At 55.3% G+C, this 16,669-nt stretch overlaps 1 protein-coding gene across 1 annotated transcript in view; it reads left to right on the forward strand.

The window, feature by feature from the left end:
- CACNA1E (calcium voltage-gated channel subunit alpha1 E) overlaps positions 1 to 16,669 on the forward strand; it is a 167,681-nt gene that overhangs the window by 113,632 nt on the left and 37,380 nt on the right. Inside the window, exons 10-21 of the mRNA XM_054833380.1 lie at positions 5,714 to 5,829; positions 6,875 to 6,928; positions 7,267 to 7,401; positions 7,703 to 7,912; positions 9,265 to 9,377; positions 9,620 to 9,732; positions 9,857 to 9,988; positions 10,322 to 10,394; positions 10,772 to 10,889; positions 11,216 to 11,283; positions 12,724 to 12,821; positions 15,885 to 15,941. Of these exons, the coding sequence (XP_054689355.1) occupies positions 5,714 to 5,829; positions 6,875 to 6,928; positions 7,267 to 7,401; positions 7,703 to 7,912; positions 9,265 to 9,377; positions 9,620 to 9,732; positions 9,857 to 9,988; positions 10,322 to 10,394; positions 10,772 to 10,889; positions 11,216 to 11,283; positions 12,724 to 12,821; positions 15,885 to 15,941 (1,287 nt within the window). The remainder of the gene's footprint in view (positions 1 to 5,713; positions 5,830 to 6,874; positions 6,929 to 7,266; positions 7,402 to 7,702; positions 7,913 to 9,264; positions 9,378 to 9,619; positions 9,733 to 9,856; positions 9,989 to 10,321; positions 10,395 to 10,771; positions 10,890 to 11,215; positions 11,284 to 12,723; positions 12,822 to 15,884; positions 15,942 to 16,669) is intronic.

Consider the following 16,669-nt stretch of genomic DNA (forward strand, 5'->3'; position numbering starts at 1 on the left):
GCTTTGAGTCATTCAGTGTCTCCATTGCTGCTCTGGCTCTCCATCAAATACCGATCATTTGAACTCTTGAACTTCATCTGCAAAGCTGTCCAAAGCCTGGACCCAGGAGATCCCATTACACGACTGGTCAACAGTGACCCTGTCCCTGCTGCTTTGGGACCTACATGGAGCTACGATGGCCCATATCTCTTTGAGGGACTGGCTTATAAAAGGAGCTCTTTAGTGCTGGGAGCCTTGACTTTGCTTCTGGTGGCTCCTCGCCTGGAGCCCCTCTGTCCTCTCCCCATTTGTGGAGACAGTTTCCCATTCGGGCTGCCTTCTCCCTGTGTCTTCGTGTTGTCATTGCCTTTCCCTTCTGCCTCTATTTTTGTTCACTTCTCCTCTTAGCGTGGGGTGTCAACGCAAACTAGCATGACGAGGTCTTTCTGAATTGTTCATTGCTTGGTAGAGATCCTGTCTAATTACAAGCCCCTTTAGGACCTGGTAGCGGTGAGAGACATCAGCGAGTACCTATAATAAAATCTGCTTTAAAGCACAAGCTTTCTCCAAGGTAGAAGGTAACCATCAGCATCTACCTCTTCTTAAATGGGACAGTGATGTAATGGGTAATCTCAGGGCTGGTATCTCCCAGCTCCTTCCCGTTTTCCCGTTCGATGTCGCCAACAGCTTGTCAGCTTTTCATTCCCCAACTCGTGTGTCTGCCGGCGCTCTATAAATGTGCTCTCTTTAGCGTCGTCAGCTGTGAGCTCCGTTTCTCGCTGCAGCTTTGTCACAACGCGGCGATCGCGTAACTCTCGCCGAAGTACGCTGGGATGATCGAAAGCTAATGGCCACTGCTAAAAAGGGAATACAAGAAATAGGATGTTCCTGTTTTCCTTTTTTTTTTTTTTGGAAAAAAGTCTTTTCACCGCTTAGTGTTTCGTGGGAAGGCTTTCTCGAGGCAATCCAGCTTTGTTAAGGAATCATAGAACCATAGAATAGTTTGGGATGGAAGGGACCATTAAAGGTCATCTACTCCAACCCCGCTGCAACGAACAGGGACATCTTCAACTAGATCAGGTTGCTCAGAGCCCCGTCCAACCTGACTTTGAGTCTTCTCTGACTTCTTCTGGAAATTCAAGTGAACTTAAATCAAGCAATTACCCTTATCCAAAAAAACCCCCCTTGTTGCCTCCTTCAAAGCAGACCTATGAAGCACATCTTCCCTCCGCTGAGGTTTTTTGTACTTTTTGGACTCCCCGCCTTTGCTGTCGGTTCAGTGCAGTAATCCCGCTCTGCAACGCCGGTTCTGCTGTGCCTGCTTGCCACCGTCTGTTTAAGTTGAAGCACCAGGTTACAGACTGCACGGTTAGTTCAACACTCTTTCTTTAGTTCCTTTGCACCTCCTGGGTAAATACCATCTGATCCCCCTGGTTTGCAACTGTCTCATCCGTGTTTTCCAAACCGTCTGTTGTCAGTTCTGTCCCATAACCTTCCCTGACACCTTCCTGGAGTCGAAGGCGGTTTTTCTTCAAATTGTGGTGCTCAGGACTGAGTTGGAGCCATGAGCTGAGACCTCAGGAGTGCTGAGGAGAGCAGCAGTACTACCTGATGTCTTACAGATGGTGTTCCTTGTTATACATCCCATTATGTACGCTTTTTTCACAGCAGCACGGTACTGCTACCTCATCCTCAGCGTGTAATCTAGTATTTCTCCTCTTCCCACCCCATCCTTTCTGCTGCCTCATATCGTTTTAAGACCCATTTGGTAACTGGTTTGTTGGAGGCGTCTTTAACGGTGGCAAAAGGCGATGAATTGATGGGTTTGAAGGTGGTTGGCTTGTTGTTTCAAAGCATGGAAGCCACAACATTAACATGACCAGTGCTATATACCCGCTCTGGACTCAAAGAAGCTCCAAACAGGAGAAAAGTGGGTTGCAGTTTCTGTGATTTTTTTTTTTTTTCCTTAACTGGTTTTTGGTTGTTGGTTTTCTTGTGGTTGCGGGGGGGGGTTGTGTTTGGTTTTTTTTTTCTCTTTGCTTGTTTTGTTTCAAAAAAAGGAGGCCCGTTTTCAAAGTGGATGCTTCCACATGGGTGGTTCTCCCATTAAAACCAGACCTGGGCTCTCCAATCCTTTGCGCAGAGCACAACGGCGTAGTAGAAGCATCGCTGCCCTGGTGCGAGTGAGGGTGTGGGACCCCGGGAGGAAGGTGGCCAAGCGCGGTGGTGTCCCCCAAGATCTCCTGCCAGGAGCAGAGATGCTCTCGGGCTGTGTGAGGGTTATGCCAAGGCTGTAGAGGAGAATTTGCCGGCAGAGGAGGAGCGAACCATCTGTGCTCCAATCGCCCCGGCAGGCTGGGCACGGCGTGCGGATGGACGGTGCCCTGGCGTGCAGGAGGACAGATGGCACGCTGCTCCCCAGCTCCCACCGTGACCTTCAGCGCTCGCCTCCATCGCTTGCTGCGTGTCTTCGGCTTTACGAGGCTGGACGTGGAAGAGCTGCAATGACACAGGGTCGGCACAAGCGGAGCTCGGCTGTTGTGGGTGGATGTTTTCATGCTGGAGGCATCGGAATTTGGGGCCAGGAGACCCAGGTGGACAAGCAGAGGTGTTGCCAGTGGGGACCGTGCTATGTGCTGGCGTCCTCTGAGCCCCCTCGCAGGGATCCCGTGCGGCAGCACAGCCCTGGGCTCTTTGCAAGGCAAAACTCGGCCGTGCCTGGCGATGTAACCCAAACGCCCCGGGGAGCAGAGCCCTTCGACGGGAGGCAGGCGCCCGGCTCTCTCGGCAAAGCGATGCCGCCCTGCCTGCAACTTGGAGCCTTCCCAAGCGGCTGTCAGTCACCGTCGCTGGCCCTGTTCTCACTCACATACAGTATTATCTCTACCCGCTGCTGCAAATTGGCTCTGAGCAATCCTTGATCTGTCAGCATCGCCTACCCACTCTCAGATGTCACCAGCCCCCGCTGCTGCCCTGCTCGGTAACGTGTCTCTATGAAATGTAATAATTCATTAAGTTGAGCTTAACTTTTTTTTTTTTCTTCCCCCTCCCCTCTCGGCCACCCCTTCCTCTTTCTAATGGACAAAAGCAATTAAGCTCCATTAGGGATCAAGCGTGTGGGAAGTGTCTCCCTCGGAGACGCTGCCACAGCTGCACAGACCTTGTCCCTGGATGCGTGTGGCACCAGCTTCTTGCAAATTAAGGCTCTGTGAGCAAACCAGTTGGGTACGGGGAAATGGTGCTCAGTGAAGGGGGTGCTGGAAAAGATGCTCCCGTTCCCTCCTCCGGGAAAAGGTGATTTGAGGCTCAGCTGGTCCTTCTGGCTGGGTTTCATCGTGGACACATGATGATGGCTTCTCTTGCCGTGCAGCAAAATGAGACGCGGACCTCAGCAGAGGAGGAGCTGGAAGACAGAGGGATGGGCAAGCAGGAGGTGGCAAAGAGGGGCCAGATTCCCAGCTGGTGTAAAGCAGGCGAAGCTTTCCAGGTGCTCCCAGTTGCAGAATATATCTGCAGGGTCCAGCTGGCAAAACTTCTGCCAAGGAGCTGGCTGGCATGGGGTTATGGCCCGTGGGGCAGAGGTCCAGCACATGGGAGGACCAGTGGACCAAACCAGAGGGAGAGCGGCAACTTCCCCGCTAACTGCGGCCGCAAATGGCATCTCCTCATTTGTTGACAATCCTGAATTTGCTAGTGAGCAAAGGCCGGTGGGGGATGATGGCACAGCCAAAATGGTCCTGCCTTTCCTCCAGCTAGGGCAAGGAGGGGTTTTGGCATGGCATGCCCAAAATCGAAAGCGCGTTTCATTGTTGGCTGTGGGAGGTCCATCCTTCTCCCCCGTCTCCTCCCGCCCTCCTTCCCTCCACTTAGGCTGCTTTTCTCTTCCTTGCCTTTTGTTCTCTCCCCCTTCCCTGCCCTAGGAAGAAAGTCTCATTTCAGTCTGAAAGCCAGCGATGGAGCAGGAGAGTCATTTGATGCTTAATACCAGAGCGGCAGGAAACTTCACCTTCCTGGGGTGGAATTAAAAACACTTGAATTGTCTGGGGATCTTAAACAAGAGATGCAGGGAACATTCAGGGCTTTTCACACAAACACACACACACACATGCGAAAGCCCACACAGCATTAAGGGTGTAATAGCTCAGCTGGGGTAATGCACTTGAACTCTCTCTGCAGCAGACAGACCAATTCTTTCAGTTCTTTTGAATATTTTTTTTTTTTTTTTTGAAGCTAGAGATTGCTGCTAGTCTCTGGGGAGAGAGACATTCGTCTTGCAGAGAGAACGGTGCCATTTGTTCTTTGCAATTACGCTTCCCTCGGAGCAGCCTGGGACCGGGAGGGGGCTGAGGACACGGGCTGGGTTCCTCCGTGCAGCTGGGGCTTGGGGATGGGGAGCTGCAGCCAGCAGACTGCATCCCCCTGACGCTGTTGCAAGGAAGGAAGGGTGTGCCGGGGGGGCGGGATGTCCGGTGTGAGGGATGCTCCTCGGGTGCAAACGTGGCCGTCAGTAGAGGTATAATGTGCAGGTCGAGATGCCCCAGGTATGCGGTGTGTGTGAGCACGGGGTGTGGGACCTCCTAGAAGCAGGTCTGGTGGTGTCGTCTCATGTCTAACCCGTGGCGTGGGTGGCAGGTTGTCTACCCCTGTGTTTCCTGCCAAATATTTCCATTTACAGATCTGTGTGTGTGTGTGATGGCCTTTGCATACATGCTTAGGGCTTCGGGTGCTTCTTCATGTATAGGGTGGGTGAAAACCTCTGCCCTCAGGAGGGCAGCCTCCGTGGGCCTTCTGCGTATGGCCACGAGCGCGCACGTACCAGAAAGCAGACTGCGCTTACCAGCGCGCTCCCGTGTTTTAACCGCCCGTGAGAAGGTGTAGATAGCCCTGGCTGCGTACGGGTGTCTTCGCACAGCTCCAGGCCGGGCTGTAGGGGTACTGAGGAGCGTGTTTATGATTGTGCCTAGGAGCGCACGTGAGCACGTGGATGCCAGTGCATCCGTGCACTGTGTGTGTTACAGGCTGCACGAGCAGCGGGCACGGCGTTAGCTGTGGCCAGTGTTGCTCAGCGTTTGACGTGCCCTTGCCTGCGCAGAGCCCATGTAGCGCTGCCTGTCCTCCTCCCTGAGGGGGTGACAAGCTGTCGTCCTTCTCTGGACTGGTCATAGTGCCCGGACAGTTCACGTGAGGCACTGAAGTCCAGAGAAGGACAACAGGGATGTCTCAAGCCCTGGCAAAACCCTCCGAGGAGAGGCTGGGAAGAGAAGGATTCAGAGGAAGAGGTGGTGAAGGCAGGGGACAGGACCTGCTGTTCTCCATCCCCTCGCTGCCTCCTCACGGTGCCCAGTTTTTATTCCCTGTAGGGACACACAGAAGGAAGCTAGGCTGGTTCTGGAGTCGGGCGGCACTGGGAGCATCCTCCCCAAACAGCAGCAGCTCCCAGCCAGGGCATGTGAGGTTGAGCAACCGGGCAGGGTGTTTGCTCATATGCATCTGTGCTTTTCCTCCTGCAAAGAAGCCTCTCCTCCTCTCCGATCGTTCACCCATCCCTTGGCCGTGCTTTGGCTGGGCATGGCCATGCATTGCCCCAAGATGCTCCAGCAGCACTTGCCTTGTGCTTGCCCTCGGTGCCTGCCTCCCCTCCCAGCCCTGTGGTGCCTCCAGCCCCACGTGCGCCCCACGTGCACCCCGCTGCCCCCCGGCCATGCTCTCACCGCACCCCTCTGTCCTTCCCCAGGGAGTTTGCCAAAGAGCGTGAGCGAGTGGAGAACCGACGAGCCTTCATGAAGCTGCGTCGCCAGCAGCAGATTGAGCGGGAGCTCAACGGCTACCGGGCCTGGATAGACAAAGCGGGTAAAGGCTGGTGGGCCGGGGGGACTTTGGGGGGGCAGCAGGCACGACAGGCTGCTGGTCATGCAGAGTGGTGGGGATGGGAAGGAATCCCCAGGCATCGTCCAGGGCAACCCCAAAGTTGCCCAGAGTTGCCCAGGTGTTCGCATGGTGGCATTGGGTGCAGGGGTGAGCTTGGCCCCAGATGCTCCAGCAGGTCTCCAGCTAGGCTGAGAGCATGGACGTGGCCAACAGCTGATGAAACATCATGTTCTGTGGCATGAAACTGTCATATTTTGGACACGAGGCATATTACTTCTCCAGGGGAGGCTGTGAGCATCACGGCTGTGAGCTTTGCTCTGGGATGGTTTCCTTTCTCTTGATGTTCGCTGGATTCTCCTGCAGTGGTGGGCAGGGGGGAAGTAAAGCAGTGAACAGTGACTTGTTTTCCACCCAAACCTGTTCCTGGAGCAGTCTGGAGGGGATGCGCTCGCTGGTTCCCAGCTCAGGGCTTCCACTTGGACCTGGGTGAGGGCTGGGAATGGTGGAGGGTTCCAGGCTTCCTGCTGACACCCAACCAGGTGCGACAGCCTGTGGGTGCTGGTCCCCAAACTGCCACAGCCCCTGTCCTTACTTGCCCCCCATGGGGATCAGTTCAGTGCCTTCAGCTCTGGGAGGGGAAGACTTACACCTTCATCTAGTGTTCAGACTTGAAAAAAGATGGTAACTTGAAACAAGGCCTGAGCCCCAGACCTCAGCTTTGGTCCTGGGTTGGGATGTTGAGCCCCAGACCTGTCTACAATGTTCAACTTCTTTAGTGGGGTTAATTACAGTGGAGGAAGAAGGGTTGACTGGAAGTAATTTTTCTTTCTGATACAATGTGTGGTCGGTGCCACTTGCCACCCACTAGAATTTGCTTTTGGACACTTAACCAATACTTGACAAGAGTTTGCAACCTAGAGCGACCACCTTGAGGCTGGGCAAAGTGCTTAGGTGCAAGGCAGTGAGGTCTGATATGCTCAGCCAATGGTGTCTTGTCTCCTGATGCTGAACTGTGTGTTTTGCGTAGAGGAAGTCATGCTGGCTGAAGAGAACAAAAATGCTGGGACCTCAGCCTTAGAAGGTAAGACAAGCAATGCCCTGCCTAAAAATCTGCCTGCAGCTGGAAGTTGAAACCCTCCAGCTGTGATGGGAGGTGGGAGGTCTGGGGATGCCCCAGTGGGATCTGCAGCCCAAGAGAGGGATGTGGGGAGGTGGCTTGACAGCATAACCCCTGAGAGAGCGTGGAGGCCAGAAGATGTCTGGTCCTACACAAGAGCTAGCTCTGGACTAGGGTTAGCTCAGTGTCTCCTTCCCGTTACCGGACCCAGGTTAGCCAAGTACTGATCACCAGGTCCTGGTCCAGTGAGCTGGCTACTGGCAGAGTTGGACCACCAACACCCATTCCCCTTCCCTTCCCAGTGCTCAGGCGAGCCACTATCAAAAGGAACCGGACAGATGCCATGAACCGTGACTCAAGCGACGAGCACTGCGTTGATATCTCCTCCGTGGGCGAGCGGAGGCTGGCACAGAGAAGACCTCTTCATCCAACCTTGGGTCAGTGCATTTTGGAGCTTGCTTCCCCAAAACCTCTGCCAGTTTTTGAGTTGCGAGCGTCACACCTATCACGTGGAGATTGTCACAGCTCAGCCATCTCTGCTAGTTTGGCACCAAAGGGGGCAAACCTCCTGCTGCCCCCTGTGCCACATAAAAACTGTCTGGATAAGTCGTGCCCCATAAGAGCAGTGTCCGTGAGCTGTCTGTCCTGTCTCATGTTGCAGGGAAGGGTGGAGCACCCAACTCCTTCTCTCACCTTGAATGGAGCACCCAACTCCTTCTCCCCCCTCTTTTCCCGTAGGTAATCCCTTGAGTCACTCTGGCCTCAAAGGTGCCAGAGTGGACGGTGCCTCCTACTTACGTCACAAGGAGCGACTCCTGCGCATCTCCGTTCGCCACATGGTGAAATCCCAGGTCTTCTACTGGATTGTCTTGAGCCTGGTGGCTCTCAACACTGCCTGTGTGGCCATCGTCCATCACAACCAGCCAGCCTGGCTCACCCACTTCCTCTGTGAGTCCCTGGGCTTTGTGTAGGTGCGAGAGCATTGCATGGGCAGGCAAAACCTCCTGCAACCTTCTTATCTCCAGCGGCCAGAGGTTGCAGCATGCCCTCGCTCCCTGCCCCAGGGCATGTGGGGATAAATCCCACCAGAGTCATGCTGATATGGAGCTGGGTGGGGGGTAACCTGAATTACATTCACTGTTGATTAAAAAAGGGATCGTGTACAACCATTTAATTCAGGTTTGCCCTTGGACCTGTGGCCACTGGTGGCTGTCTCAGCCCTGTGGGCAAACGTGGAGGAGTTTTACTGGCCCCATGCACTTCAGTGCATGTTTTTGTCAAGAGGGAGAAACAGACTGCAGGTCTCAGTTGGGTTCATCCTAAAAATGTGAACGGTGATGACAGAAAGCTTTCTGGACATCCATCTTTGAATGCCTACAAACAATTGCTGGGAAGGCGTGAGTTTGCAGGGATGGGACTGGTCGTGGGAGAACCCGCTGGTTAAAGTTTTGGTGCAGAGCATGGCACGGAGATCCCAAGCTTGAAACCAGTTACTGGAGCATCTCCCAGCCCACTGTGGGCCATAGTACAAGGTCAGGTCTTGGAGACAGTGCACCCATGTCTATTCTAGCATGGTGTTAATTGCAGAGCAGTGTGGTCAACCCCATGGCAGCTGTGTGTTGCTCCTCAGCTGCTGCAGTAGGGACAGAGCTGTTTTCTCAGCCGTGTTACTCTTGCTCACCTTGAAAATGTCCCCGTCAAGCACTAGGTCTGCCCAAATTTGCATTAGCATGCTCAGGCCTGCCGGGATCCCAGCACACCACAGTGTGGTATGGCAGCTGGTCATGGTGAGAAGCATCTTTCGGACAAGATGAAGAGCCAGGCTCTTGCCTGCTAAGGTTCGTGAAATAGCTGGAGAAGCTTTTCACTGGCTCTTGGCTGTTTGGCTCAGTTACCCTGGCCAAGTTCCAGCTGTGCAATGATTTAAATCCAGGTTGCTAATATTCCCTACAGTGTCATGCGGTTAATGTCTTTGCAGACATCCCAGCCACCACTGTATAATGCTAAAGAGCTGCTCTGCTCCATGCCGGCCATCTCTGGTCTTCTCAAACCCCTGGGACACCAGTGCACCTACCCTGAGAGATTAACTTGAGCTGGTGCTCTGTTATGTACAACTGAGGTCTTCTCAGACAAGCTTCCCTCATCCCATACCCTGTGGCCTGAGAGAGCTGGGGGAAGCAGTGTGGTCCTCAACATGTCCACATCTCTGATGTGCTATGTGGGCTATGGGTGGATGCATGCAGGATGCTCCTCACAGCTTGGGCCCCCTGAGGGTAACACATCTGGGTTTTCTCCTTCAGACTATGCAGAGTTCCTGTTTCTTGGGCTCTTCCTCCTGGAGATGTCCTTAAAGATGTACGGGATGGGGCCACGCCTTTACTTCCATTCTTCCTTCAACTGCTTTGACTGTGGGGTAAGTGGCCCCAGAGATGCTATGGGTGCTGGGGGGAGATGTTTGGCAGGTGTCTGCAGCACAAGGCACCCAGGGGGAGAAGAATGGGGTGGCCCTCACAGTGGGCAGGGTAGCCCTTTCTGCCGGGACGTGCCAGACTGTGACACCAGGTCTTGGGCAGGGTGGTGGGTCCCTTATCTTCAGGCACGTGAAGGTTTCCTACAACAGCCTGTCTTTGACTCATAGCTGTGTCTGCTTCTCAGGTCACGGTGGGAAGCATCTTTGAAGTGGTTTGGGCTATCTTCAGACCAGGAACCTCTTTTGGGATCAGTGTCCTACGAGCCCTTCGTCTCCTGCGAATATTTAAAATAACCAAGTATGTACCAACCGTCCGTGCCTGTCACCCTTCATCTCGGACTGTGGCTGCAGCCCTGAGCCAGTTGCTCCTGCTCTTCTGTTAGCATCACTGCAAGTACTCCAGCACTGTCTCTGTTTTCTAGGTACTGGGCATCCCTGAGGAATTTGGTGGTCTCGTTGATGAGCTCCATGAAGTCTATTATCAGCCTGCTCTTCCTCCTCTTCCTCTTCATTGTAGTCTTTGCCCTGCTGGGAATGCAGTTGTTTGGAGGCAGGTAGGTTGTTTCACGTCTGGGGAAAAGGAACTTCTTGGTGTTAAAGCCAAGCGATGAGACCATCGTAGGTGCTTAGGAAGACTGTAGCCTTGCCCCTCAGCCTGCTGCTGAGGTACCTCTCCCATACAAAAGTCCCTGCTCGGGGAGTACCTCTAGGCTGTGTGGGTCCTTCTGGCCAGGAGACCTTTTGGGTTCTGGCACCAAATGCTCAGGACACCTTCCTTAGAGCAGAGAAAGATCCTCCTAAGCACAAGATGGCTGACAGCACAGCAGTCAGTGGTTTGATGACCTTGGTACTCCAGCCCATTTACGTTCTCCCCGTTCCACTTCCAGGTTTAACTTCATTGATGGGACGCCATCGGCCAACTTTGACACTTTCCCCGCAGCCATCATGACGGTGTTCCAGGTAGGAGCTGGGCTGCAAGGGTACACAGCCAAAGAGATGTGGGACTTTCTGCTCACTCCCCGCTGGCTGGAAGGGGCTCTTTAAACCAAACGCGTTCCTCTCCGTCAGCTGTTAGGATAAAACTCGCTTCCTCCCTCTCCTCCTGTATAATAAAGTGGATGGCAAGGGATAGAAACTCTTTCACCTCTGTTATGCAAGGTGGAAGAGTTTCAAAACTCTTCTGAGGAGACCTAAATCCTCAGCAGTGTCCAACATCATCTCCTTCACTGCACAGGGTCTCTGTACTCAGCTCCTGCGGGTTGGTGGGATAGATCGAGGGGGCTGTCCAGGTGACGAGAAGCTGCGGGTGACAGAGCTGCTGGCTTGTTTTCCTGCAGATCCTGACAGGTGAGGACTGGAACGAGGTGATGTACAACGGCATCCGCTCCCAGGGAGGCGTTCGCTCAGGCATGTGGTCCTCCATCTATTTCATCGTCCTCACCTTGTTTGGAAACTGTATCCACCTGGCTGCTGGGCTTTTAGTGGAGACAATCCCATCTCATCACCCGCTCTGGGGGCATCCCCCTCCCCACCCTCTGCTCCTCCTCCCTCTCCCAATTGAGGGAGACCCATCATATGTGCAGCAGCCCCAGATATCCCAAACGCAGAGAAGGAGCTGTCTGGAGGTGCACTGAGGGCTGTATATATGGGATGGGTGAGGACTTTGTCCCCTCGGCTGCTCCTCACTGAGCTGGTGAGGAGCCATCAGGACCACCCTGTCTTGGTGGCTGCGGACACACATGTCCTTAACACATGGCTTGTGCATCCTTAGCTGCTCGCAGATACTCTGCTGAACGTGTTCTTGGCCATTGCGGTGGACAACCTGGCCAACGCTCAGGAGCTCACTAAGGTACGTTCCCGTTTCTCCTTTTTCTTCTCTTGTGAAGAGAGAGCGAAGGAGGGGGCCAGCAGGAAAGGCACCGGGAGCAGTGTCTGTGACTGTCCTCACTCTAGAGCCGGGGCCACCAAGTCCCTTAGCTCAGCCTGCCTTGAAAAGAGGTTGGGTCAAATTGGAAGTGGGGGCTCTTCCCCCGGGAAGGCATGCAGGGTGCTCCCCTGAAACACAAACCCATATCACTGGGCAAAGCCGTTTAGACTTTGATTTAGGAAAGTGCTTAAACCTGCTGGTCTCTCCAGGAACACCCACATTTCCCATCAAGCGTGGCTTAATTATTTTTCCATTTAAGCTCCCTAGTTTCGTTTGCCTCCGGTCAGATTGAGATAACCCTCATGTGCCTGATGGGATCTGATGCGGGGACTCGGGTTGTTTGCCCGAGCACTCTGGAGACGCAGGGTGGGAAGTGCTTTCCAGTGGTGTCAATATTTATTCCCCATCTGCGCGCAGGGCAGTGGATGTGATTTAGGATGCAATTTAGGATGGTGCTTGAGAAGGTTATTGGGCTTAGCTGCTTTTAAGACCATGCTGGGAAATATTTGGGGAATGCTGAAATGTTGGGGCACCATCTGGATAACGATGAGTAGGCGAGAGCTGCAAGGGTCGTTGCTGCTCTTTGGAGGGGACCGGCAATTCCACGATGCCCCTTTTTTTTTTTTTTTGCAGAGCCCATGTCTATTACTCAGGTCACTGTGGCTCACTGAGAGATTTCCACGCCGGTGTAAATCTGACCCCTTAGCAGCAAACGAGACAGGGCATGGTGCTTGTTTGCCTGAGGGGCGCGTGCAGGGGTCCCTGTCCTCCCGCGGCGGGTGCAGGTGGCACTTCCAGGGGCTGCCGGCTGCCGCTGGGGTGAGAGGGGTGGGAGAGCCCCACGGCGTACCAGCAGCACCAATTAAGGGAGCGCTGAGTTTTTGAAAAAGCTGAATGCGTGCTAATGACTTCTAATGACATTTTTTGCTCCGGAGACACAACCATACTCATTAAAGCAATACGGTCTCTGCTGGGGTCATTCATGGATGCCTTGCCTCCCACTCCATCGCGGGGAGCGGGGGGATACCCGTCTCACCCCTGTGGCTGGGAAGAAGGGAGGGCTGAGCTGGTCTACGCCGTCTGGGGCTGTTCTGGCGTGCACAGCCTGGCTCTTGCCTGGAGTGGGCTGGGTTCACTTATTTAAGTAGCGCTGACGCCTTCAGTAAGATCTGCCGTAGTGGGGAAGTTGTGTCCCCATCATAAAATAAAGGCTGTCTCTGGAAATACAGGTGCCAGCTCCCCTTTCCTCCCGCACACGCTGGCACCTAAGGTAACCCCGTGCATCCCTCGCTGCCTCCCATGGCCGCACCGTCCCTTGAAACCCCAGCACCCCACTAAGCAACCCCCCTCTTTCCTCCGCAGGATGAGCAGGAGGAAGAGGAGGCCTTTAACCAGAAGCACGCTCTTCAGAAAGCCAAAGAAGTCAGCCCCATGTCTGCCCCAAACATGCCTGCTATCGAGTGAGTGACATCCCCCCCCGCCCCAAAACTGCTACCCCGGTGCCGCCCCCTCCCCGGAACCCAGCGGGGCTTCTCAGCGGGGTGGAGAGCTGAAGCAGAGCCTGGCACGGCTGTTTGGGGGGGCTGCCACAAGAAAAAGGGGGTCCCCGTGCGGGGTGATTCCTTCTTCGGGTGTCTTCCTGAGGATGGATGGATGGAGACCGAGCGGCAGTGCCTTTGGAGCGGTGTTGGAGAAGGGACCAGGTCACCTCGCAGGACCTGGGGTCGCCCACCCCTGCCCCGAGCAGCAGCCTCGGCACTCGGGCACGGCAGAAATCCGCTAAAAGAGGCTTTCTGCCCCAAATGTACAGCTCAAACAATCAGGGCTGCTGCTAGGGGTGGGGAAAAAGGCTGGGGAGGAGGAAGGTATCTCCGTTTTTTCCTGAGGAGGGGGGATGTTTGTTCCCAGGGAGCGTTTTTTTGTGGCAGACCTGTGGGACTGCAGCCAGGGCTGGGGGAGAAGGGGGCGGCGGTGTCACAAATCTCCCCCGGGCTCCTTCCCTGGGTAGCAAATGCAGTTATGAGAGATGGAGCAGGTATTTGAAACCGCGTTTGATTCTACGGAAATTTGATTTGGGCAAGAAAAAAAAGCCCCAAACCACATAAACCCCCAGCATGGTGTTAGGGAGCCTCGTCTCTGTGTTTCAGCAGAAGAAAATTCTGTTTTTTCCTTTCTAGACGCCTTTTTTCCCTTTATTTTGCAGTGTCATATGGTCTAAATCACATAAAACTTTCAAAGTCAACATTGGAACGAGGCGTTTTGATTTGTTTCCCAAAACAGTACACTTCAGTACGGCTGAAAGGATTTTTTTTTTCTCTTTTTTTTTTCCCCCCCCTTTTTTTATAGAATCCCTTCCCAGGGAATTTTGGGTTTTGTTATGCTTTGAAACCCAGCCAAGCTCATACACGGCAGAATCTCTTGCAGATTTGCCGAGAGAAACCGCTGTCTTCAGGCGAACACTGATCTGGGGGGGTCGGAGGCAGCGTCGGGAACAGCCCCCTCCCTGGCTCGGCAGCGGCGGGATGTGATGGTCCCCCATCCTGCATGCATCACCCGTGGTTTTGGGGGCAGAAGGAACTGGGGGGTCCTCGTAAGCCCTGCCTGGTCTGCCAGCACCCACAGGTGTCACCCTGATTCGGGGGTGATGGGATGTTCATAATAAATCTGTGCCTGGCTGAGCATTGCGGGGGGTTTACGGGAGAGATGGCAGAGTTTGTGTGTCATGACCGTCTCTGGCGACCAGTGGGAACGTGTCGGAGAAAGCGAGGGAATAGAGAGATTTAGGCTGCAGAAGGGGCTGAAGAACGAACAGACAGGAGAGAGGAAGAGGGGGAGATGGAATATATTAGGGCACTAAAGGATTTGCCCACGCCGCACATCCCTGCTGGAGTTTTCTAGCTGTTGTCAGATGTAGCTGGTTAGGAAAACCGATCTCTTTAACCTTTTGTTGTTGTCGTAGCGGCACTGAAATGGGAGGTACTGATAGCGGCAGATCTTTTTTCCAGCTCCTCCCCCTCATCAGGATGGATAGTGTCAGGGGCAGGGAAGGGAGTGCGATGCCGTGGGGGCGACCATCGCCAGCGTCAGGTCTGATGTGCTTTTGGCGGTGCTACGCCGATGCCAGCAGCCGGGGAGGGACGGTGGGGACGTCACAGCAAGGGACAAGCCAGAGCAGAGCTGGTACTGAAGGGCTGTCAGAAAGTCAGAGCGGCGAAGCCGAGCCGGTCTCTGTGTTTGGGTGTGTGCAGACACAGATGGCTTCATTCCTACGTGGGTACCCAGCGCAGGCAGGTTCGGTACACGCGTTCCTGCCTGCAGAGAGGTCCGGCGGAGCTCGGGGATGAGTGCTCCCACGTGGCCAGGTTGGCGTGGGCGGCTGCGGTGCCGATCGGAGTATTGTATTTGTACATGGGCGCCGTTGGTGCAGATGGCTCGGGGCTGTTTGACGAGTGGGTGGCCAGATGGACGCATGCGGATGCTGTCATGTGTTGGTGCCTAACGCGGTGCGTGGATGAGTTTGAAGGCTCGGCCACTTGCTGCGGGGATGGTGGCGGGCGCCTGCAGCTCGCTCTCTGCCTCGAGGGCGGCACCGGGCTGATCCCGTGCGCGAGGCCGTAAGGAGGCGATCGCCAGCGTGACTCACCCGGGGGCTGAGGGTATCGTCACACTCGCAGGACGGCAGCGAGATGCGCCCCGTCTCGCCCGCGTGAGCTCTGCGCGCACGCGGGTGCTTGGTCCCGTGTGGTTGGAGTATATTTGCTTGCATATCCTGCACGCACACGTGGCATTTGCAAAAAGCAAAAACCTATAAATCACTGCGTGAACATTTGCATACGCTCGTGGCTGTTTGCTTGGCGCTGCGCGTATCCGAATCTTTTCTGATACGAAGGATAAAGCCTTGAATTTCCCCAGCTGCCTGAAGTCGGTGGGGGTGAAGGGCACTGACAGCCCTGGTTAAGCTCCTCTGTGTCGGGGCTGCTGAGGTGACAGGGGCTCTGTGTCAGCCCTGGGCTTGTGCCTTGCCTTCGCTGGGGAGCATCGCGTTCCCCGCCGCGGTCTCAGGGCACCGTCGACCCACGGTGACAGCTCTGAGCAGCTCGGGGCTGGCCTGTACGCAGCTCTTCCTCTCTCCAATTGCCACGTGTTGCTTGGGAGAAGTGAATTTGGAGCAGTTTGAAAGAGCTGTTAAATATCCAAGGATGTACCAGGGCATCCGAGGGGCTGCAGCCTGCACCGCTCTCCCCGCGCCGCTGCTGCATAGCTGGCCGGAGCGAGGAAGGCTCTGGGGCCCCCAGGAGATGGATCTCAGCGTGGAAGTGTGAGCACGGGCAGGTCGCTGCAGGTGTGCAAACGCGTACGTGCAGGGGGTTCACTGCTGGCTGCTGCGCTCCGGCATCCCGGCAGCCGATAGGCAAAGAGATGCCGGCTGTCCGGGGTGGGGGGACACCTCTCTGCGTTACCCCCACGAGTCGAATGGAGGGGTGAAAGGGGGGGGATTGAACCCGTTTGTTTTTCCTCCCCAGAAGAGACAGGCGAAGGAGACACCACATGTCGATGTGGGAGCCACGCAGCAGCCACCTGTATGTGGGCCGCGGGGGCGCGTGTCGTCTGTGGCTCCTGTGCTTTCTGTGCGTCCGTGGGGCCGGGGCACGCGCCACTCCCCTCCGGCCTCCTCGGCGGCTGGGGGGCCGTGCGTGTGCGCGTGTGCCTGTATTCAGTGTACCCCTTCGCACCCCATCTGTGTGTGCGCACGCGCGCGTGCATTTGTGGATTTGTGCGTGCGCTCGTGGTTTTGTGCGTGCCCGGCCCCCCCGTGTGCGCGCGCCGTGCAGTACGTGTGTGTCGGTGTGTGTCGCTACCCGTGGACGTGCAGTCGTGCGTGCTCCGGGGGTGAGCAGCGTATGTACTTGTGTGCGCTCGTGGGTGTTTCCGTGTGCCTCGGTGTGTTGGGGAGGGCACGTCTGTCTTCTCCAGGATGTTTGTGTGCGTGTTTATGGCACTGCAAAGGTTTCGTGGCGTAGGCCAGTCCTCCCTAGAGCACACCTGCAGGGACACAGAGAGGCCCAGTACAGCTCCTTCCCCTGCAGACAGCCAAAACCGCTGCTCCCCCAATCCTCGGGACGGGCTTCCTGCCCGGGATGTGCCGGGCGAGAGGCTGTCCCGGCAGAACGTAGCTGAGCACGGGGAGGGAGGGGGCCTCCTGCGCCCGGTGACGTTCTCCGTTGCAAACGTCTCGGAGGGCCGTCTCTCTCTGCGAAAGGCAGGACTTGTACCTGGTGTCTTTCCCCCTCTTACCCACTGTCCCCAC

The sequence above is a fragment of the Grus americana genome, chromosome 8 (assembly GCF_028858705.1).
Source record: "Grus americana isolate bGruAme1 chromosome 8, bGruAme1.mat, whole genome shotgun sequence".
Taxonomy (NCBI): Eukaryota; Metazoa; Chordata; class Aves; order Gruiformes; family Gruidae; genus Grus; species Grus americana.